A 14854-nucleotide genomic window follows, 5' to 3' on the forward strand; every position below is an offset into this window, starting at 1 on the left:
GCCCTTGGCCGGCACCTCCTGCTCGTCGCGGCTGGAGAGCGGCCGAGTCACAGAAACCCATGGGAGCAAGCGGAGTTAACTGGGAGATGTGCTGTGCCGGTGACCAGCAGCCACAGGGGTGGGTGACCCGCACCTGGATCCTGGCTGCCCTGCTCCCAGCCCTGCAGCACCCCTGCTCCCATCCTGGGGCCGAACGCGCCACGTTGTCCAGCCCATTCACCAGAGCACAGCAGGGCTGGCAAAGCCTTGTCTAAGCCATGGTATTTCGGACTCTGGGGGTCTCTCGGCTGCAGCCATAATGCAGCCGCCCATGAGGGGTGCATGGCACATGGCAGCGAGGAACATCCCCGAGGGGCTCCCACCCCCTCACTCCCTTCTCCAGGGCATGGTGATGCAGTGATTGAAGCCAGTGTTAGGGCAACCATGGGGTCAGGATCCCCGAGTGCCTGGCGAGGAGCAGGAAATATAACTAACCCATCCCACCGGGACAAACGCCGCGGCCGCAGCTCAGCTGCACTGGGCAGGAACCAGGAGGAGGCTGGAAAAGTGGCTGTCGCGGGCAGATGGCACGGGGCAGAGCTATCCACTGAGCTCTCAGAAACGCCCTCAAAAGGTTTGCACTGTTTTCTCCAGCCTCCCCGAGCCCAGCTCTGTTTGAGCGTGAGACAGGATCTGTGCCGTGCCCCAGTCCTCAGCAGCCCACGTTCATAAGTGCATATCTGTTCCTCTAGCGAGCGGGGACGGCAGGGCCTGGTGGGAGATCTGGGTGAGCAGGAAGATGAAAGGAGAGGTGATCATGTGGGAGGCAAAGAAACGGAAAGGCTGGCTAGTTGGAAAGCAGCCAGACCTAGAAACCTGGGACTACGGACTGCCACAAGCTTCCAGCACGGCATCTCTGCCCGCAAAGCCCAAACATGGCATTAAGCAGGAGCCCATGCCTGTCCAACCAAACTTAAAATGCTGATCTGCTCTCTGGCAGCTGCAGTTTGGGCAGCTGGCCCTCTCCCACATAAAGCCCAGGCAGGAGTAACACGTGCTGGGGACCGCTCCCCAAAACCAGCTTGAATTCGGTCACCCTGTTTTTCGGGGAAAAAAAAATCCATCCCTGTGTGTTAATTGATCCATGCAGCACGCGCTGGTCTGTTTTGTTTACTAGTATAGTCACAGACAGTGTGGATGAAGGTGCTGCTGCTCACAGTGTATCCTCAGAAACATAGGAGGGCTGGAGACGAGAGTGCAATCTCCCCCACCGGCCCTGGGGGGCAGCTCTTGACACGGGTGCCTGGTGCAGATGCCCACTGCTCTTCAGCTCAGGTGGCTGCCGCTGCCTGCCTGCCCTCACAGCAGGCAGGGGTCTCGCCTGCTTCCCTGCCCCAGCTGGGAGGATGCCCTTGTGTCACGCAAGAGCTCCCCGGGGGCTCTGGGGGAGGAAGAGGAAGGCCCTCTGCAAGCTGACCCCATGTGACAACTGCCCTGTAAGGGAGGACAGAAGGGTGACAGCCTGGTCCCCTTGCACCTACCTCAGCTGTTTGGGTTTCCTCCAGCTCTCCACACTCCTCCTTTACTCCTTCAGTTGGCTGCTCTCAGTTATGGGCTGTCCTGCTCATCTTTCTCCATTTATCCTGGCCCACACCAAACTGGCAGCTCATGAGTTTCTTAAACTTGTTTGTATCTTTGCTTTTTTAAACTCTGCAAGGGTAATTAATTAAGACATTTGAAATTCTGGGGAGTCTCGGTCTAGAGATCTTCCCCAGCACAGAGAGTCCATCTCAGACAGCAGCTCTTTTCCCAGGGATGGGCTGACTGCAACGGGAAGAGCCTCCTGCATGCTCCAAGTTCCCTTCCAAGCAACATCACTGATTTGGACCTCTCCTTCAACTCCTTGGTTGTGCCCCGTCATGGGACTCTCTTGATGGATTTCCCTTCCCTGCGCTCCCTCAACCTCTCTAGCAATGCCCTGCTGGTGCTGAGCCCAGCAGTCTTCTCCAACCTGGGGGCACTGCGTCTGCTGGACCTGAGCAGCTGCAGCATCGCCTACCTCCACACGGACGCTTTCAAGGGCTTGGGCAACTTGCACACACTGCTCCTAAGAAACAACAGTCTGCAAGAGCTTGAGGTCCCTTTCTTCCTGCCGCTGAAGGCTCTTTTATACCTGGACCTGCAGCACAACGCGCTGGTCTCTGTGGACACCTTGAGCTTGCAGCTGATGGAGGCAGTCCCGCAGGTCCGGCTGGAAGGGAACCCCTGGGTCTGCGACTGCAGCGCGCGCTCTCTGCAGCAGTGGCTGCAGCGCAGGCAAGGTGAGTGGATGGGGGCGGGTGGCAGGAGAGATGTTGGGCAGGAGGAACCCTGGGTGCAGGGGTCCCGCTGGATCCTTTTGCTCCAACCCCTGGGCATATTCTGAGATAACTTTCCAGGGACCTCTCCCACCTCTGTTGAGGGACAAGTGAACAAAAAGGTGATGGGTTTGTTCCTTGCTTGCAGTTACACGCAATACCAGAGATTTCTAGGCATGACAGCAGGATAATTTAGCCACTCTTCTGTTAAAGGGGCTGCATGTACACTTCAGCCCCTAAATCCACCTATATGTGTCTATGTGGAGTGACCACATTTTCAAGAGCACTCAGCACTCCTCCTGTGGAGCTGAATCAAGGTCCAATCCTCAGAGCTCAGCTCTCAGGCGAGAGCAGCCCTGCGACAGTAGGGTTTCTATCAGTATCCATGAATTTGGCATTATCCAGTTAAAAGGAGCCTGCTGATCAGTCACACACTCACACGGTTCCTTGGTCAGTGAATTTTTTCTTTAGTTGTGCCTTGCAGCATGCTGAGGGCCAGTGAGGCTGGAGGGCAGAGCCAGGACAACCTTGCGATACGTCCCATCAACCCAGGAGCAAGCAGGGATTGTCTTCTCTAAACTGGGGAGGGGACGGGCAAAGACCCCCCATCCCACCTTAGCCCGTGTGTATCCCAGCTGTGCAGGTGACCTGTGCATCGCCCCCGGAGCTTCGGGGCAGTGCGGTGGCAGCTCTGGATTCCCAGGACCTGGGCTGCTGGATGAAGCAGCGGTTTCCTCGGGGGGTCAGCACTGCGCAGCAGATCACAGTGACCCTCAGCAACAGTAAGTTGTGCAGTTACTGAGGTGTTTGTAAGGTCTAGCTCCCTCCCACCCTCCATCACCCCAGAGGGGACCACAGGCAGAGACCCTGCCCTGCACCCCCAGGGGTTCAGGCTGCCTGACCGCTGCTCGTGCAGTGGCTTGGTTGGGAGGGTGGCCTCCAGTGGTGGCTTGGTGGGGAGGGTGGCCACCGCCTGGAGGTGTTTGCTGGCTTTGCAACAGAAAAGTTAGTAGATGGCATGAAGCCACATGGACTCCACAGACTCCACGGTGATGGGCAGCAGTATCAGACCGCCATCTGGCAGTTTTCCCCGCAGTATTCCCACACCCTTGGTAGCTACCTCCTGGTGAAGAGCATTTATATTGCTCCGAACGAAAGCAATTCAGTGAGGGCTGCACACCCCAGGCGTGCATGGGGCTGGGTGCTGAGGAGCACCAGGTATGCTGCAGGCTGACCTGCCGTGCCCTGACGTGCCTTTCCTGTGCCACAGCCACCACACCGCCCGCTGGGAAGGGGGGAAGGAGCTGGCCGTACCTGGTGGGCTTCCTGGTGGCAGCAATCGGTATCTCCATCCTGATTGCGCTGGCTGCCAAGTGCAAGCTCTTCCACAAGAACTTCGCCAGCTACCGCCACCGGCCGCTGCCTGAAACCAGCTCAATCGGAGGCAGCCCCATGGAGGACAGCAGCAGCTGGGACAGGGACTCCTCAGGCCAGGGGGCCAGCAAGAACCACCCCATGCCCGATGCTGGCCACCTGCAAGCTGAGGATGATGATGGCTTCATCGAGGACAACTACATCCAGCCAAGCGAGCAGCTGCCGGAGGAAGAGGAGCGGGAGCTGCACCTCTCCATCTGAGCCTGCAGCCCAGCCACCACCGCTGCGGCCCCTCGCTGTCCCCCCCCCCTTCCTGCCCTTTTCCACCTGCCCTCGGCTTTTGGCCCCCCGTGGGTGGGAGCTTAAGGAGCAGAGAGGACGGGAGAGAAGGGGTAGGTTGGGAATGGTGATGAGGGCTGAAGGCAGCCAGCCTCGCAGTACCCAAGTGTGACTCCAGTGGAGCTGCACCAGCACAGAGACACCAGACCCGCTGCTGGGCTCCCAGCCTTGCTCAGATGCTGAGGATGAAGGAGATGGTGTCTATCATGTCCGGGCAGCCTGGTGGGGTGGGAAGAGGAGCCTGCCCTGGTGCTCCCTGCAAGGTCTCGTGCACCGGCCCTGCTGCCCCACGGTGCTGGACGCAGCCCTGCTCTGTCCCCCAATGTGTTGTCACTCCAGGGTGTGATTAAAGCATGATTTAACCCTGCCTCTGCCTGCGATGGTTTGTCGGGGCTCTCCCAGTGGCAGTGCCAGGAGGACACCCGCAGGCCCACAGCTGGGGTGCGGCTTTTTTTGCATGTGCTTTCAAGGACCATAAACACATTCCTCCTTAACTGCAGCGAGAGAGGACAGGTCTGTGGTACGAGTGCTCCTGTGCAAACAAATCTGTCGCCTGCTGTGGCGCAGGCAGCCCTGGTGTGTCCTCGCGGGGTTTCTGTGCAGGTCTCTCCGGCGTTGCTTCCTGCCGCGCGTCTCTGCTCTCTTTTCTCTCTTCCTTCTCCAGCAAGACGTGCTAGAACGGCACTTAATTTTCCCATGTCAGCTCTGAGGAGCTGAGCAAACTTGTTGGCAGCACTGGTCATGGCATCAGGCACACACGTGCGCTGGAGCGAGACAGCCCTGTCCCCCGGCACCCATTACAGAGTCCTGTCTGTATCTCTAACTGTGGAGTTACACGAACGCTCTAATTTTTGCATTCCTGTCATCTTTGTGGTACAATAAACAGCACATGAGACATAGGTAACAGCAAATTGTTTCTGCTGTAGCCGGTTGTGCCCGTGTGGGTCACGTGGGAGTTAAAAGCGGGGCGCAGCAGTGACATTCACCCTCCTTAGTAAGTGATTCACAAGGCTGGTACCATCCGGCTGGGAAGAGTTCCCAGGGCACAGCCAGGTCGTTACAGTCCCTAACAGCCCGGGAATCTCTCCGTCATGCTGCAGAGCATGAAGCATCATCCCAGGGATAGCATTTCTTGCAGCCCTGCCACCCGGCTAATTCCCCCATCTCCTTCAAACCTCCCTTTCGCTGTGAACTGCCTTTCTATTTCTCTACTCATTAAGATATTTATAGAGCACAGTGTATACCAAAGTAAATAATATACCTCAGAGAATGTAAACCAAAGGGGATGACTGGGTCAGGCGCTGGATAGGCAATACAGGCCAGTGACTTAAAGCACCCTCCAGAGAGGAAAGGTGCCATTTGAAGCCATGAGGAGGAGGAGGAGAGCCTGCTGGCTTGTTTCAGTGGTCAGCCAGTTTTCGCTCTTAAATGCCATATGTCTAAACTGAGCTTCATTTTTGCAGGAAATTTCTAATCTCTTTCAGGTAAGACAGGAAACTTAAACCTGAGGGCTGGGAAAATGTATTTCAATTCTCTTTTGGAGGGTATTTTCTGAGCTTTTCAACATGCTTTTCAATCACATGAACTCGTGCTAGATGCAGTATTTTACTTTTGGTCTCAGAGATGTCTTAAAAGGGATTAAAAATATAACTGCCTGAGCTTATTTATCCAGGATCTGGCTCACTCTCATGCCTCAGTGCCTAGTGGTAGGTTGCTTGTGTCTACTTTGACCCTGCTGGGAGGCCCACCCGTTTATTCTTTAACCGAGCAGACATGGTGTGCAGGGGGGCTCGGTCCCAGGGCAGCCCCTCTGCCCCCTCTCCAGGCAGCTCCAGTAGAAGCGGGCAGGATCCTGGCAGCTCGCGTGGGGGGAAATGCATCGGCATGCGGACTGGGAGTGCAAGGGGGTCAGAGTAGCAAAGGAAGAGCTTTCTCAAGGGGGTTCCCCTAGGAAGCTGCCGGAAGGACCGTGGTAGAAGCTGGTGGCCGGGAGCAGTGGCAGGTATGCGGGCAGACTGGTTCCAGGCTCATTGCAGGCAACAGCTGCCTCCGCCGGGCTGGAGGCTCGGCCCTACCGCAGGGTGAAATAGCTTCTCTGTAAACAAACCAGCCGGCACCGACACATTCAGGAGGCTTTGCGTGCTCCACGTGAGCATCTTTCAGGGGCACGGCAAGGTCTTGGGTTCACAGAGCGGTGGTGAGGGGGACCGGCTATGTCTAGGTCCTTAAGCAGAGAGAGATGCGTACACATCTGGAGGTGGGAGTCGTGTATCAGGAAATAAATACATGCATTTGTGGGGCTGTGGTGGCATTGCCACACTAGCTAATGAGCCGAAACTACAGCCGCAGGAGGGACACTGGGCTGTCATGATTTTTGCCCCGGGCTCAGCCTGAGCGGAGGACAGCTCTGCACAGCTCTGTCACCTCGCGGTCCGCAGAGAGGGTGAAACTCGAGCATCAGCCTTCCACACGGTCAACTTCTGTAACACTTTATTGGGTATTTCCACACACAACACAGGAATCAAGAAAGGAACAAACCAGTACCGCTGCTGCAGAGGGGAGTCAGTGACTGGGGCAGCCAGACACCTAAACCGCCATCTTCGGGGATAGCCTGTTCCCAGCCATTATTTCCTCGGGCTGCTGACACGGCCCACGAGCATCCTTCTCTGGCACAATTCATGGGCACTTGGGGCACCTTTTGAAGGGGCTCTGGAGCAGAGGATTCACACCGGCATGCAGGCAGGGCAGAGCCGCAAGCTGGGCACAGTCACACATCTTCACACAAGTGCCCAGATGTGCAAAACAGCTGGTGTGCAGGCAGCTGCAGCCTGTCCACGCCTGCAGGTTGGGGGAACTGGGAGTAAGTGCTAAAGCACTGATGCAGGCAGAGGCGGCGCAGCTTGGCATGACTGCACATGCACCGACACAGACGTGCAGAGCAGCAGCAACGGCGATGGTGCAAAACTGTCCAGCTCTGGCCTGTCTCTCCCTGTGTCCACGGAGGGACCTGGGATCAAACAGCCTGGAGAGGAAGGACAGCTCTTTGCTTTGCAGAGGATTTAGCACAGAAGGACCTGAACTTAGTAACACCCTCTGAACTCTTGGGCAGATTAAGGGAAGCAATGCAGAGAGAGGAGGAAATAGCAGTTTAATAAAATCTACAGATGATGTGAAAATGGCAGAGAAAAATGTAGAAATAACAGACATCCAGAAAGAAAAGCCAAAACGCTGTTCCCATACTTTGGGGAAAACAATCTGAGGCTTTGGGGGAAGGAAAGCCAGCAGGAGCAGGGCAAGAGTGGATGAATACAGAAGTGCTCTCAAGTGACCTGAGTGCATTGGAGACAGTGTGGTCTGGAGTTGTGAAGGGATGACGTCCTCATTGCCCAGTGTATACCTGGTGGGGTTCACTGATGCTGAACTCTGACATTGCCTCCAGGTGTTGCACGGACAGCAGTTCGTGCTGTTACTAAGGGAATGAGCTACTGTCCTCTTCCAAATAAATTTGCTACCAGGGACCAAAAAATAATAGCTCAGTCTTGTTCCCTTACAGAGGGAACTTAGCAAATAATGAGCAAAACTAACAGCTGGGGCAGAGCAGCTCAGGTGAGGGGGAGATGGGAGCAGACAGGAAGATGAAGAGGAAGAGAAGGTTGCGCAGGAGCAGCTTTGCTAGGAGGTTAGGATCTGTGTCTATGGAAAGGGCAGTGAAATGGTTCGTGGGTCTATGGAGGAAATGAGAATTTTCACAGGTAAATTAGCCTCAAGCCACAGGAAAATCCCCCAGGGATGAGGTGTTAGTCTGCCTCTGGTAAAGACATCTTGGTGACAGACACCTTGGAGAAATAAAATACCAAAAAATCTCCAGGTAAGGTCCAAGTGATAGCAGAAGAACTTTTCTGCCCTGCAGCAGCTGCAGCACTTGGGAGACAGAAAGAGTGAGGCAACATTGCTGGGCTGGGCAGGCTCCCAGCAGGGACTTGGATGAGCGGGTCCAAGTGATAGCAGAAGAACTTTTCTGCCCTGCAGCAGCTGCAGCACTTGGGAGACAAAAAGAGTGTGGGAACATTGCTGTGCTGGGCAGGTTCCCAGCAGGGACTGGGATGAGCTGCAGCAGTCCTGTGGCAGCAGAGGTGCCTCCACTTGGGAAACTCCTGTTAGAGGGCAACAGCGCTCCCTCCTCACACCACCCTTGCAGGGCAGCAGCCCCAGCCCCAGGATTCGGGTACCCCGTCACCATCCCCCAGCGACTGCACCTTGCCGTTTGTGGCTCGCGTGGCTGGAGCACACTGGTGTGATAACAGCCTTGACACACAGTCCAGCACTGATAACCCACCAGGGGCCCGATACCAACACCCTGTGGTCACCCCTTTGATAAACCACAGAAGATGGTGGGCTGCAGAAAGGTAATACTGGAACAAATCCTGACATGGCAAACACAAATGGCATTTCATGTGAGGTCTAGCCATGCTGGGGCTCTGGCACATGGAATCCCACGCAAATCTCACGCTCCGTCCCACAGACATGGAGGTGCTTTCTCAGAAGCAGCCCTTGCAGCCGTACCTCCCCCCAAGTTCCCTTCACTTGTGCTGTGTGCCTGCTGACACGCAGAATATTTCCTGCCATTCATCAGCTGCTAGAGGCTCTACCTTGCTCGGGGGTCCCACAGGGACGCACGAGGGAGGGGACGCACGCCACAGGGCACCACACCACGCTCAGCGTGTGTCCATCTTCATGGGCTCAGAGGCACGAAGCGCTGGTGCCAGCTGAGACAGGGGTCCGAGCTGGTGTCTCTGCACAGAGCACAGGGTGGTTTTACACCATCCGCAGTTGCAGCTTCTCCTGCCAGGAGATCACACGACAAAGTCCCAGGAACTGCAGACACCAAGCAAGTATTGGGGTCCCCAGGGGTACAGGACAGGCTCACCTTAACTCTGTGACTGGGCTCACAGCCGGGCAGGCAGCAGCTGTCACAGGAGGTTTTGCAGGGATAAAACGCCAACCAGGCCAGCGCTGTGCTCCTAACGCGCCAGGTCACAGAGCCCATCCAGGCACCCCAAGTCCCTGCTGTGCCACCGGCCTGAGGCAAAGCAAATGCCAGTCATCTCCAAAAGATGCAAGGCACGCCGCAGTGCTCACCGTTCCTTGGGGAAAGGCTGGCACAAGCCCTGCTGACACGTCGTATCCAGTGAGGTTCATGCAGGAGTGTCCTGGCTCAGATCAGGTTGGCCATGCTGGAGGTGGGAGGAAGCCGTCTGTTTGGAGCGAGGCGGCCGGAGATGGTGAAGACACGGATCTCGCCGGTCTCCAAGCTCCGAGGAGCAGCCTGACGGCAGGAGGTGCATAGCAGGTAGAGCAGCAGGCAGAGGAGGATGGCACTGCCGGCAGTCAGGAGGACAACCCCGCTGGTGAACATGCTGGCCAGTGGCCGTGCAGGGCTGAGCTGCATGGTGGTGGTGGAGAGGATGGTGAGCACAACCCCGCAGACCACCAGCACCAGGGCGCTGAGCAGCAGCACCAGGCAGTCCGAGAAGCCCCCGCTCTTGAGGAGCTCGATCTGATCCCGGCTGCGGATGCAGTTCATGTCCTGGATTGCAGAGCTCAGCAGCTGCTTCAGCAGCACGAGCAGGGCCAGGAGCCAGAGCGTGGTGCCCACGGCCAGCCGCCACTCCCCAGCCCGGCTGCTAGTGCTATACAGCAGGATGATGCCCCCGATCCCACAGGCCAGGATGAGCACCACAGCCATCCCATAGCACAGGATGGACTTCTTGGGGTCCTGGAACCACCAAAGCTCCACGTGCTCCTCCAAGATATTCCTCTGGATGTGGTCTGCATCTGCAGGGGTGCGGGGGCTGCTCAGCTCTGCCAGCTCTGGCATGGTGGGCGGCTTGGTGGGGAGGTTGCACAGATTAATTTACACCCTTACAGCAAAGTGGAGGGTCAAGGCAGCAGCGGTTGCGGAGGCAGCTGCATTTCTCAAGCGGGGACGCCTCCGTCTCATTCTTTGGAGCCTGGTGGAGCTCCCTTCTACAGCAGTGCCACCTGGAGAGCTATGGTCCATGCACTGCGGCTGAGCTCACCCTCCAGGCAGGTCTGCAGGACGTGGTGGAGCATCCCCAGAGCAGGACCGTAAAGGAACAACCAGGGCTGCGTCCTTCCTTTCCTGTGTCTTTCATCTGAAAGAGTCAAGAAGAGAAGACATCATTAAACAGAGACCCTGCTCCCCTGTACCAAACAATCCCCTGCCAAACCCTGGCCCTTGGTTGCTCCAGGCTGGCCTGCAGACCTTCCCCTGCCTCTCTCACGAAAGCCCCGTGCATTGGAGCACAGCTCAGCCACGCACGTCTTCCCAGGAGACCTCCACGAGCTGTGGGGGAAACTCAGCCTGCCCCAAGGGCAGCTCTCCTGCCTCCCCAGCCCCGTGTGCCCGCTCAGAGGCTACTGGCACATCGCTGTCTGCAGGACTCTGCCTGCAGCTGGTGCTGGCAGCGGGGCAGGGACGGAGCAGAGGCAGGTCCCTCCTGGGATAAAGCCCCATTCACAAGCTGCGGCTTCACATGCTCCCTCATCAGCATCAGCCTCTTGTCACCAACTGGCTCTGCTGCCCAGAACGACAGCGGGAGGTGGGGGTCAGGACCGGGGCTTAACCCTTCCAGTCCAGTCACTGGAAGACTGAGAGCTGCCCTTGCTGCATGTTCTCAGCCCTGTCCCTACCCCTGCCAGTGGTTCCCCCTCCCAAGTTCCCTACAAAAATACGATAGTTACATCTCCAGTGGTCTCAGCACTTACTTGGAAAGAGCCCCCAGACAGCTGGGACCTGGCACCCTGCAATTTTGCTCTCCTCTCTGCTGGTCCCTGAAGCACTTCAACCACTGAAGGGGAGCAGAGGAAGGGCAGCGGTGGCTGCAGGGTGGAGATAGGCTTCAGGTGCTGTGCGTAGCTGGGGTCCCCTCGGCACAGTGCCTTGTCTCAACCTGCAGCCCGGCTTCCCAGGGTCCTCCACCAGCATGATGGCCCCCCGCAACGCTTCTCTGGCTACAGTTTTACACCAAGAGCAGAAACCACTTGCATTTCTCTCACGTAACATCCTGCCCCAGCACGTGAGTGCTCCGGCTGGTCCCACAGCACCCGAGGGGCCCTCCAGCACAGCTAGTACCCACAGCAAGGAGCGGTACTGGGGGAGGACAGTGCAGGAGCATCTCGGATATGGCTGAGCCCTTGAGACATGGAGACCCCCAAAATACCTCCCTGATCACCTCCCATTCAGCGTGATGCACCCTTGGCCATCACGGGCACACACACACAAACTGCTCAGAGTCCTGCGGGAGGCCGTGGTGGGGACAGGAACTGATGCAGATCCCCTGTGTCAGAGCTGTGTCACTTCTCCCAGGCAGGGAGACGGCCACGCAACACCCTGCCTACTAAAAATGGGTCTCCAGGAGCCCGCCAGCCCGCGCGAGACACACTCTGCTTGTCTTTGTGCCCTGCTCTGCGTGGTGCTGGGACACTGGGCTCATTACAGACAGGTGGTGACAATTTGTGACCTCCACGCATGGCAGCTCTGCACGCACCCGGGACCTTTCCTCCCACAGCTCTCCCTGTCCTCAGTCTCCACAGACCACATTCCACTTATGCCTTTGCTGCCAGCAAAGCCCTCAAAATCCCCCCCCTCCATTGGGGACAAGCCAACGTGGGGTGAGGGGGAGAGGGAGGACAATAGTGTGATGAGGGGGGGGTGTGCCCGAACCAGACACCGCCTGACCGTGTCAGGCCAAGCTCCTCCTGAGTCACTCCCCGGCTGTGATGGAGCATGAGGTCACTTTGGACGTGGCTCGGGGCAGGCTGCCAGCTGGCAGCACGTGTCCAGGAAGTCTGTGACCGCGGCGGGTTTGCAGGCCCAGGACCCATCGCGCCGTGCGAGCTGCCATCCCTGCTGCTGCCCTGCACGGCCGCTGCTGCTTGGATCGCCCAGGGAAGGGAGAGGGATGGGACACAGACACCCAGGCTCCCACCTCCGCTTGCCTGGAGGCCCGCGGGAGATCTGCAGCTCCTGGCTAGAGCCAGAACAATCAGAAAGCATCAATTAGGGAGGAAAATAAAAAAAAAAAGAGCCATGGTTGAGTATGGTGATTTGTGCCTGCTGGGACCCACTTTGATTTTGCACAAGACAGCAGATACCTTGTGCTGTCCCCAAGACAGAGGTCCCCAAGAAGGTAAGGATGTCACGGGGGCCACTTTCAAAGTGGAGGGGTGAGAAGATGTTGAGCCTGGAGACATTTCCCCAGCCCATGCAAATCATCTCAGTGCTAAGCACTACTTCCTCCTGCCTTTCCTTCTCCAAGCACAGAAGTGCCTTATCTCCTCCATACCAGCAAACGGGTGAGTCTAGTAGATAGCAGGTTTGTAGATTAGATTGAGATTTTGGACTACAAAAACATGAAGCTTGGAGAAGTGCAAAGTCTGCGGCCTTCTGCTGCTTGACCGAAGTTGCGCACAGAAGTTGTGAGTCAAACAGTAAGCAAAGAAAACACAACAGCACAAACCGCAGTGAGGGAAAATGTGATCAAAAATCAAGCTACAGCATTGCATTCTCACGTTACCTTTTAAAATGTAACTGGTTTATTTTTTATTTGCTCAGGAGAAGGACAGGGGGCAAGATAAAACTGTTAGGGTGTCTGGCTGCAGAACAAAATAAGGTGTGACCTCTATGAGTGTTTATTTCCTACTGTATATATTAACCTCTATTAAACAAATGACTTGGAGAGGCAAAGGCTTCCACTGAAGCGTGCCTCCGTGTTTTCTTGTGTCTGTTTCAAAATGTTTTGGCAATATAACCTTTCACTCTATAAACATCCACACTTGCTTGGGCTTCTCTAGACTGAGAGGGTTTGTGCAACTGATAACAGTATTTTTACTTTTAGAATCACAGAATAACTCAGGTAGGATGGGATCTTAATAATTCCCCTGGTCCATCCACCTGCTTAAAGCAGAGTTAACCTCAAAGTCAGACTGAGTAGCTCAGGGCCCATCCACTCGGCTGCTGGATACTGCCAAGGATGGAGGATCCACAGCCCCTCTGGGATCATTCCAGTGTTTCACCATCCTCGCCATGCATAAATTTTTCCTTAAATCTAACTACAGTTTCCCATTCCTCAGCGTGGGTGCGCTGCCTCCCGTCCTCTTAGGGAAAATCTGAATGTCTTTACATGTTAAACCAAAGCAGCCCTATCCTGGGCTGTCATCCACCACTCCTTGGAGAAGGGATGAAACCAGATCTCACTGCAACTTTGCTGATCTGGTTTCTTGGCATTATGCAGCACATCAGTTTGCCTAGATCAGCTTGAGAGAAAGGAAGGGATGTAGATCCCTGCTCTGCCATGAGGGAGGACAGCCTTTCCACAGCAGTCGCCTCTTCTGTAGCTCCTCTTTGGGCTACCTGGGCTCACTGGTCTGGGATAGGCCATAACACAGACCCTTTGGGAGCTTAAGCCAGTTAGCCCGTCAGATTAGCCAGTTTGGTGACGTCTATCAGAGGTCACTAATCTCTACCGTTTACTTACTATTGAAACCAGTACCTTCAGTGCTCCCATCTTTGTATGCAAGAGAAAAAGGAGGGGACCAGCCCAGCCACACAATGCTTTCTGACTGAAGGCCACGTTTCAGGAAAAAATTGACAGGCTGTCCTTCCCCACTGCTGGCTGGCAGCGGGGGAGGAAGAACAGGAAAGCACTAGGAATGTAGGAAAACAAAACTGTTCATGTTTTTCCTTTCTTGTTGGGTGGGTTTTTTTTTCCTACTCTGACAAAATTTAACTGGGAATTGAGGGTCATCATCAATGGGTTTCTGGCCACTCCTGGCTGCAAGTGTGATAGAAGCATGCTTGCTGACTGCCTGGCAATGGTATATGCATTTATTTATTTACTTATAGACTTTTTATGTCTGACTGTCTGATATCCGACAGATAGGCCATGGACTGTATGTTAATGAACACTTTCATTTCAGAGCCACGTACAACTCAGCTTCTCACTTCCCTCCTCTCCCTGAACTCAGGGTACACCATGAGACATTGCTTACCCACAGCATTCAGGAGGGGAAGCCAGGCGGTGGGACAGGCTCCTGCAGTGCTTCCAGCCTTGGAGGGGTTTTATTCAGCTACGCGGACTTTGTGAGCATCATGGAGACCAGAAGAGTCCGGCAAGATTTGCTGTAAAATAACAATACATGAAAGAATTTGCACGAGCAATCTAGATAAGAGCCAACAGAGCCTCACAATCTCAAACAGATACAAGCCATCTCCTTCCCCCTGCTTCTCCAGTCCATCATAGCCTATTTGCTTCTAGGCCAGGTCTGGCCACAGCCTGTTTGGGATAGACTTGCCACAACTCTGTGCCTCACAGAAACCTCTAGTCCTGAATAGGCATAAATATTTTCCCATCCTTTCATATAATTTTTCCAACTTCCAATGCTTTAGGTAGTATTTCTTTACCAAGAAGTTGGTCAAACGCTGCAACAGGCTTCCTAGAGAGGTGGTCAATGCCTCAAGCCCGTCAGTGTTTAAGAGACATTTAGACAATGCCCTTAATAACATACTTTAACTTGGTCAACCCTGGATTGTTGTACATCCCTTCCAACTGAAATAGTCTATTCTGTCTATTCAGTTCTATTTCAGTCGGAAGGGACTTACAACGATCATCTAGTCCAACTGCATGACCAATTCAGGGCTAACCTAAGCATATTCTATTCTATTCTAACGTAGGCTCAAAGAAAATGAAGCTCATATATCTTCGTTTATGCCTGACCTACTG

The 14854-nt window shown here is 55.2% G+C and overlaps 2 protein-coding genes across 2 annotated transcripts; one reads left to right on the top strand and one right to left on the bottom strand.

Moving 5' to 3' along the window:
• Positions 1 to 1385: 1385 nt before the first annotated feature.
• LOC104286291 (chromosome unknown open reading frame, human C1orf210) lies at positions 1386 to 3971 on the top strand. The gene is made up of 4 exons (XM_009884868.1): positions 1386 to 1475; positions 1793 to 2300; positions 2972 to 3118; positions 3607 to 3971. The coding sequence occupies exons 1-4, from the start codon at positions 1386 to 1388 to the stop codon at positions 3969 to 3971; spliced, it is 1110 nt and encodes a 369-aa protein (XP_009883170.1).
• A 5293-nt stretch (positions 3972 to 9264) lies between these two features.
• TMEM125 (transmembrane protein 125) lies at positions 9265 to 9927 on the bottom strand. The gene has a single exon (XM_009884683.1). The coding sequence runs from the start codon at positions 9925 to 9927 to the stop codon at positions 9265 to 9267; it is 663 nt and encodes a 220-aa protein (XP_009882985.1).
• Between the last annotated feature and the right edge of the window lie 4927 nt (positions 9928 to 14854).

Source organism: Charadrius vociferus, unplaced genomic scaffold (assembly GCF_000708025.1).
Source record: "Charadrius vociferus isolate BGI_N301 unplaced genomic scaffold, ASM70802v2 scaffold163, whole genome shotgun sequence".
Lineage (NCBI taxonomy): Eukaryota > Metazoa > Chordata > Aves > Charadriiformes > Charadriidae > Charadrius > Charadrius vociferus.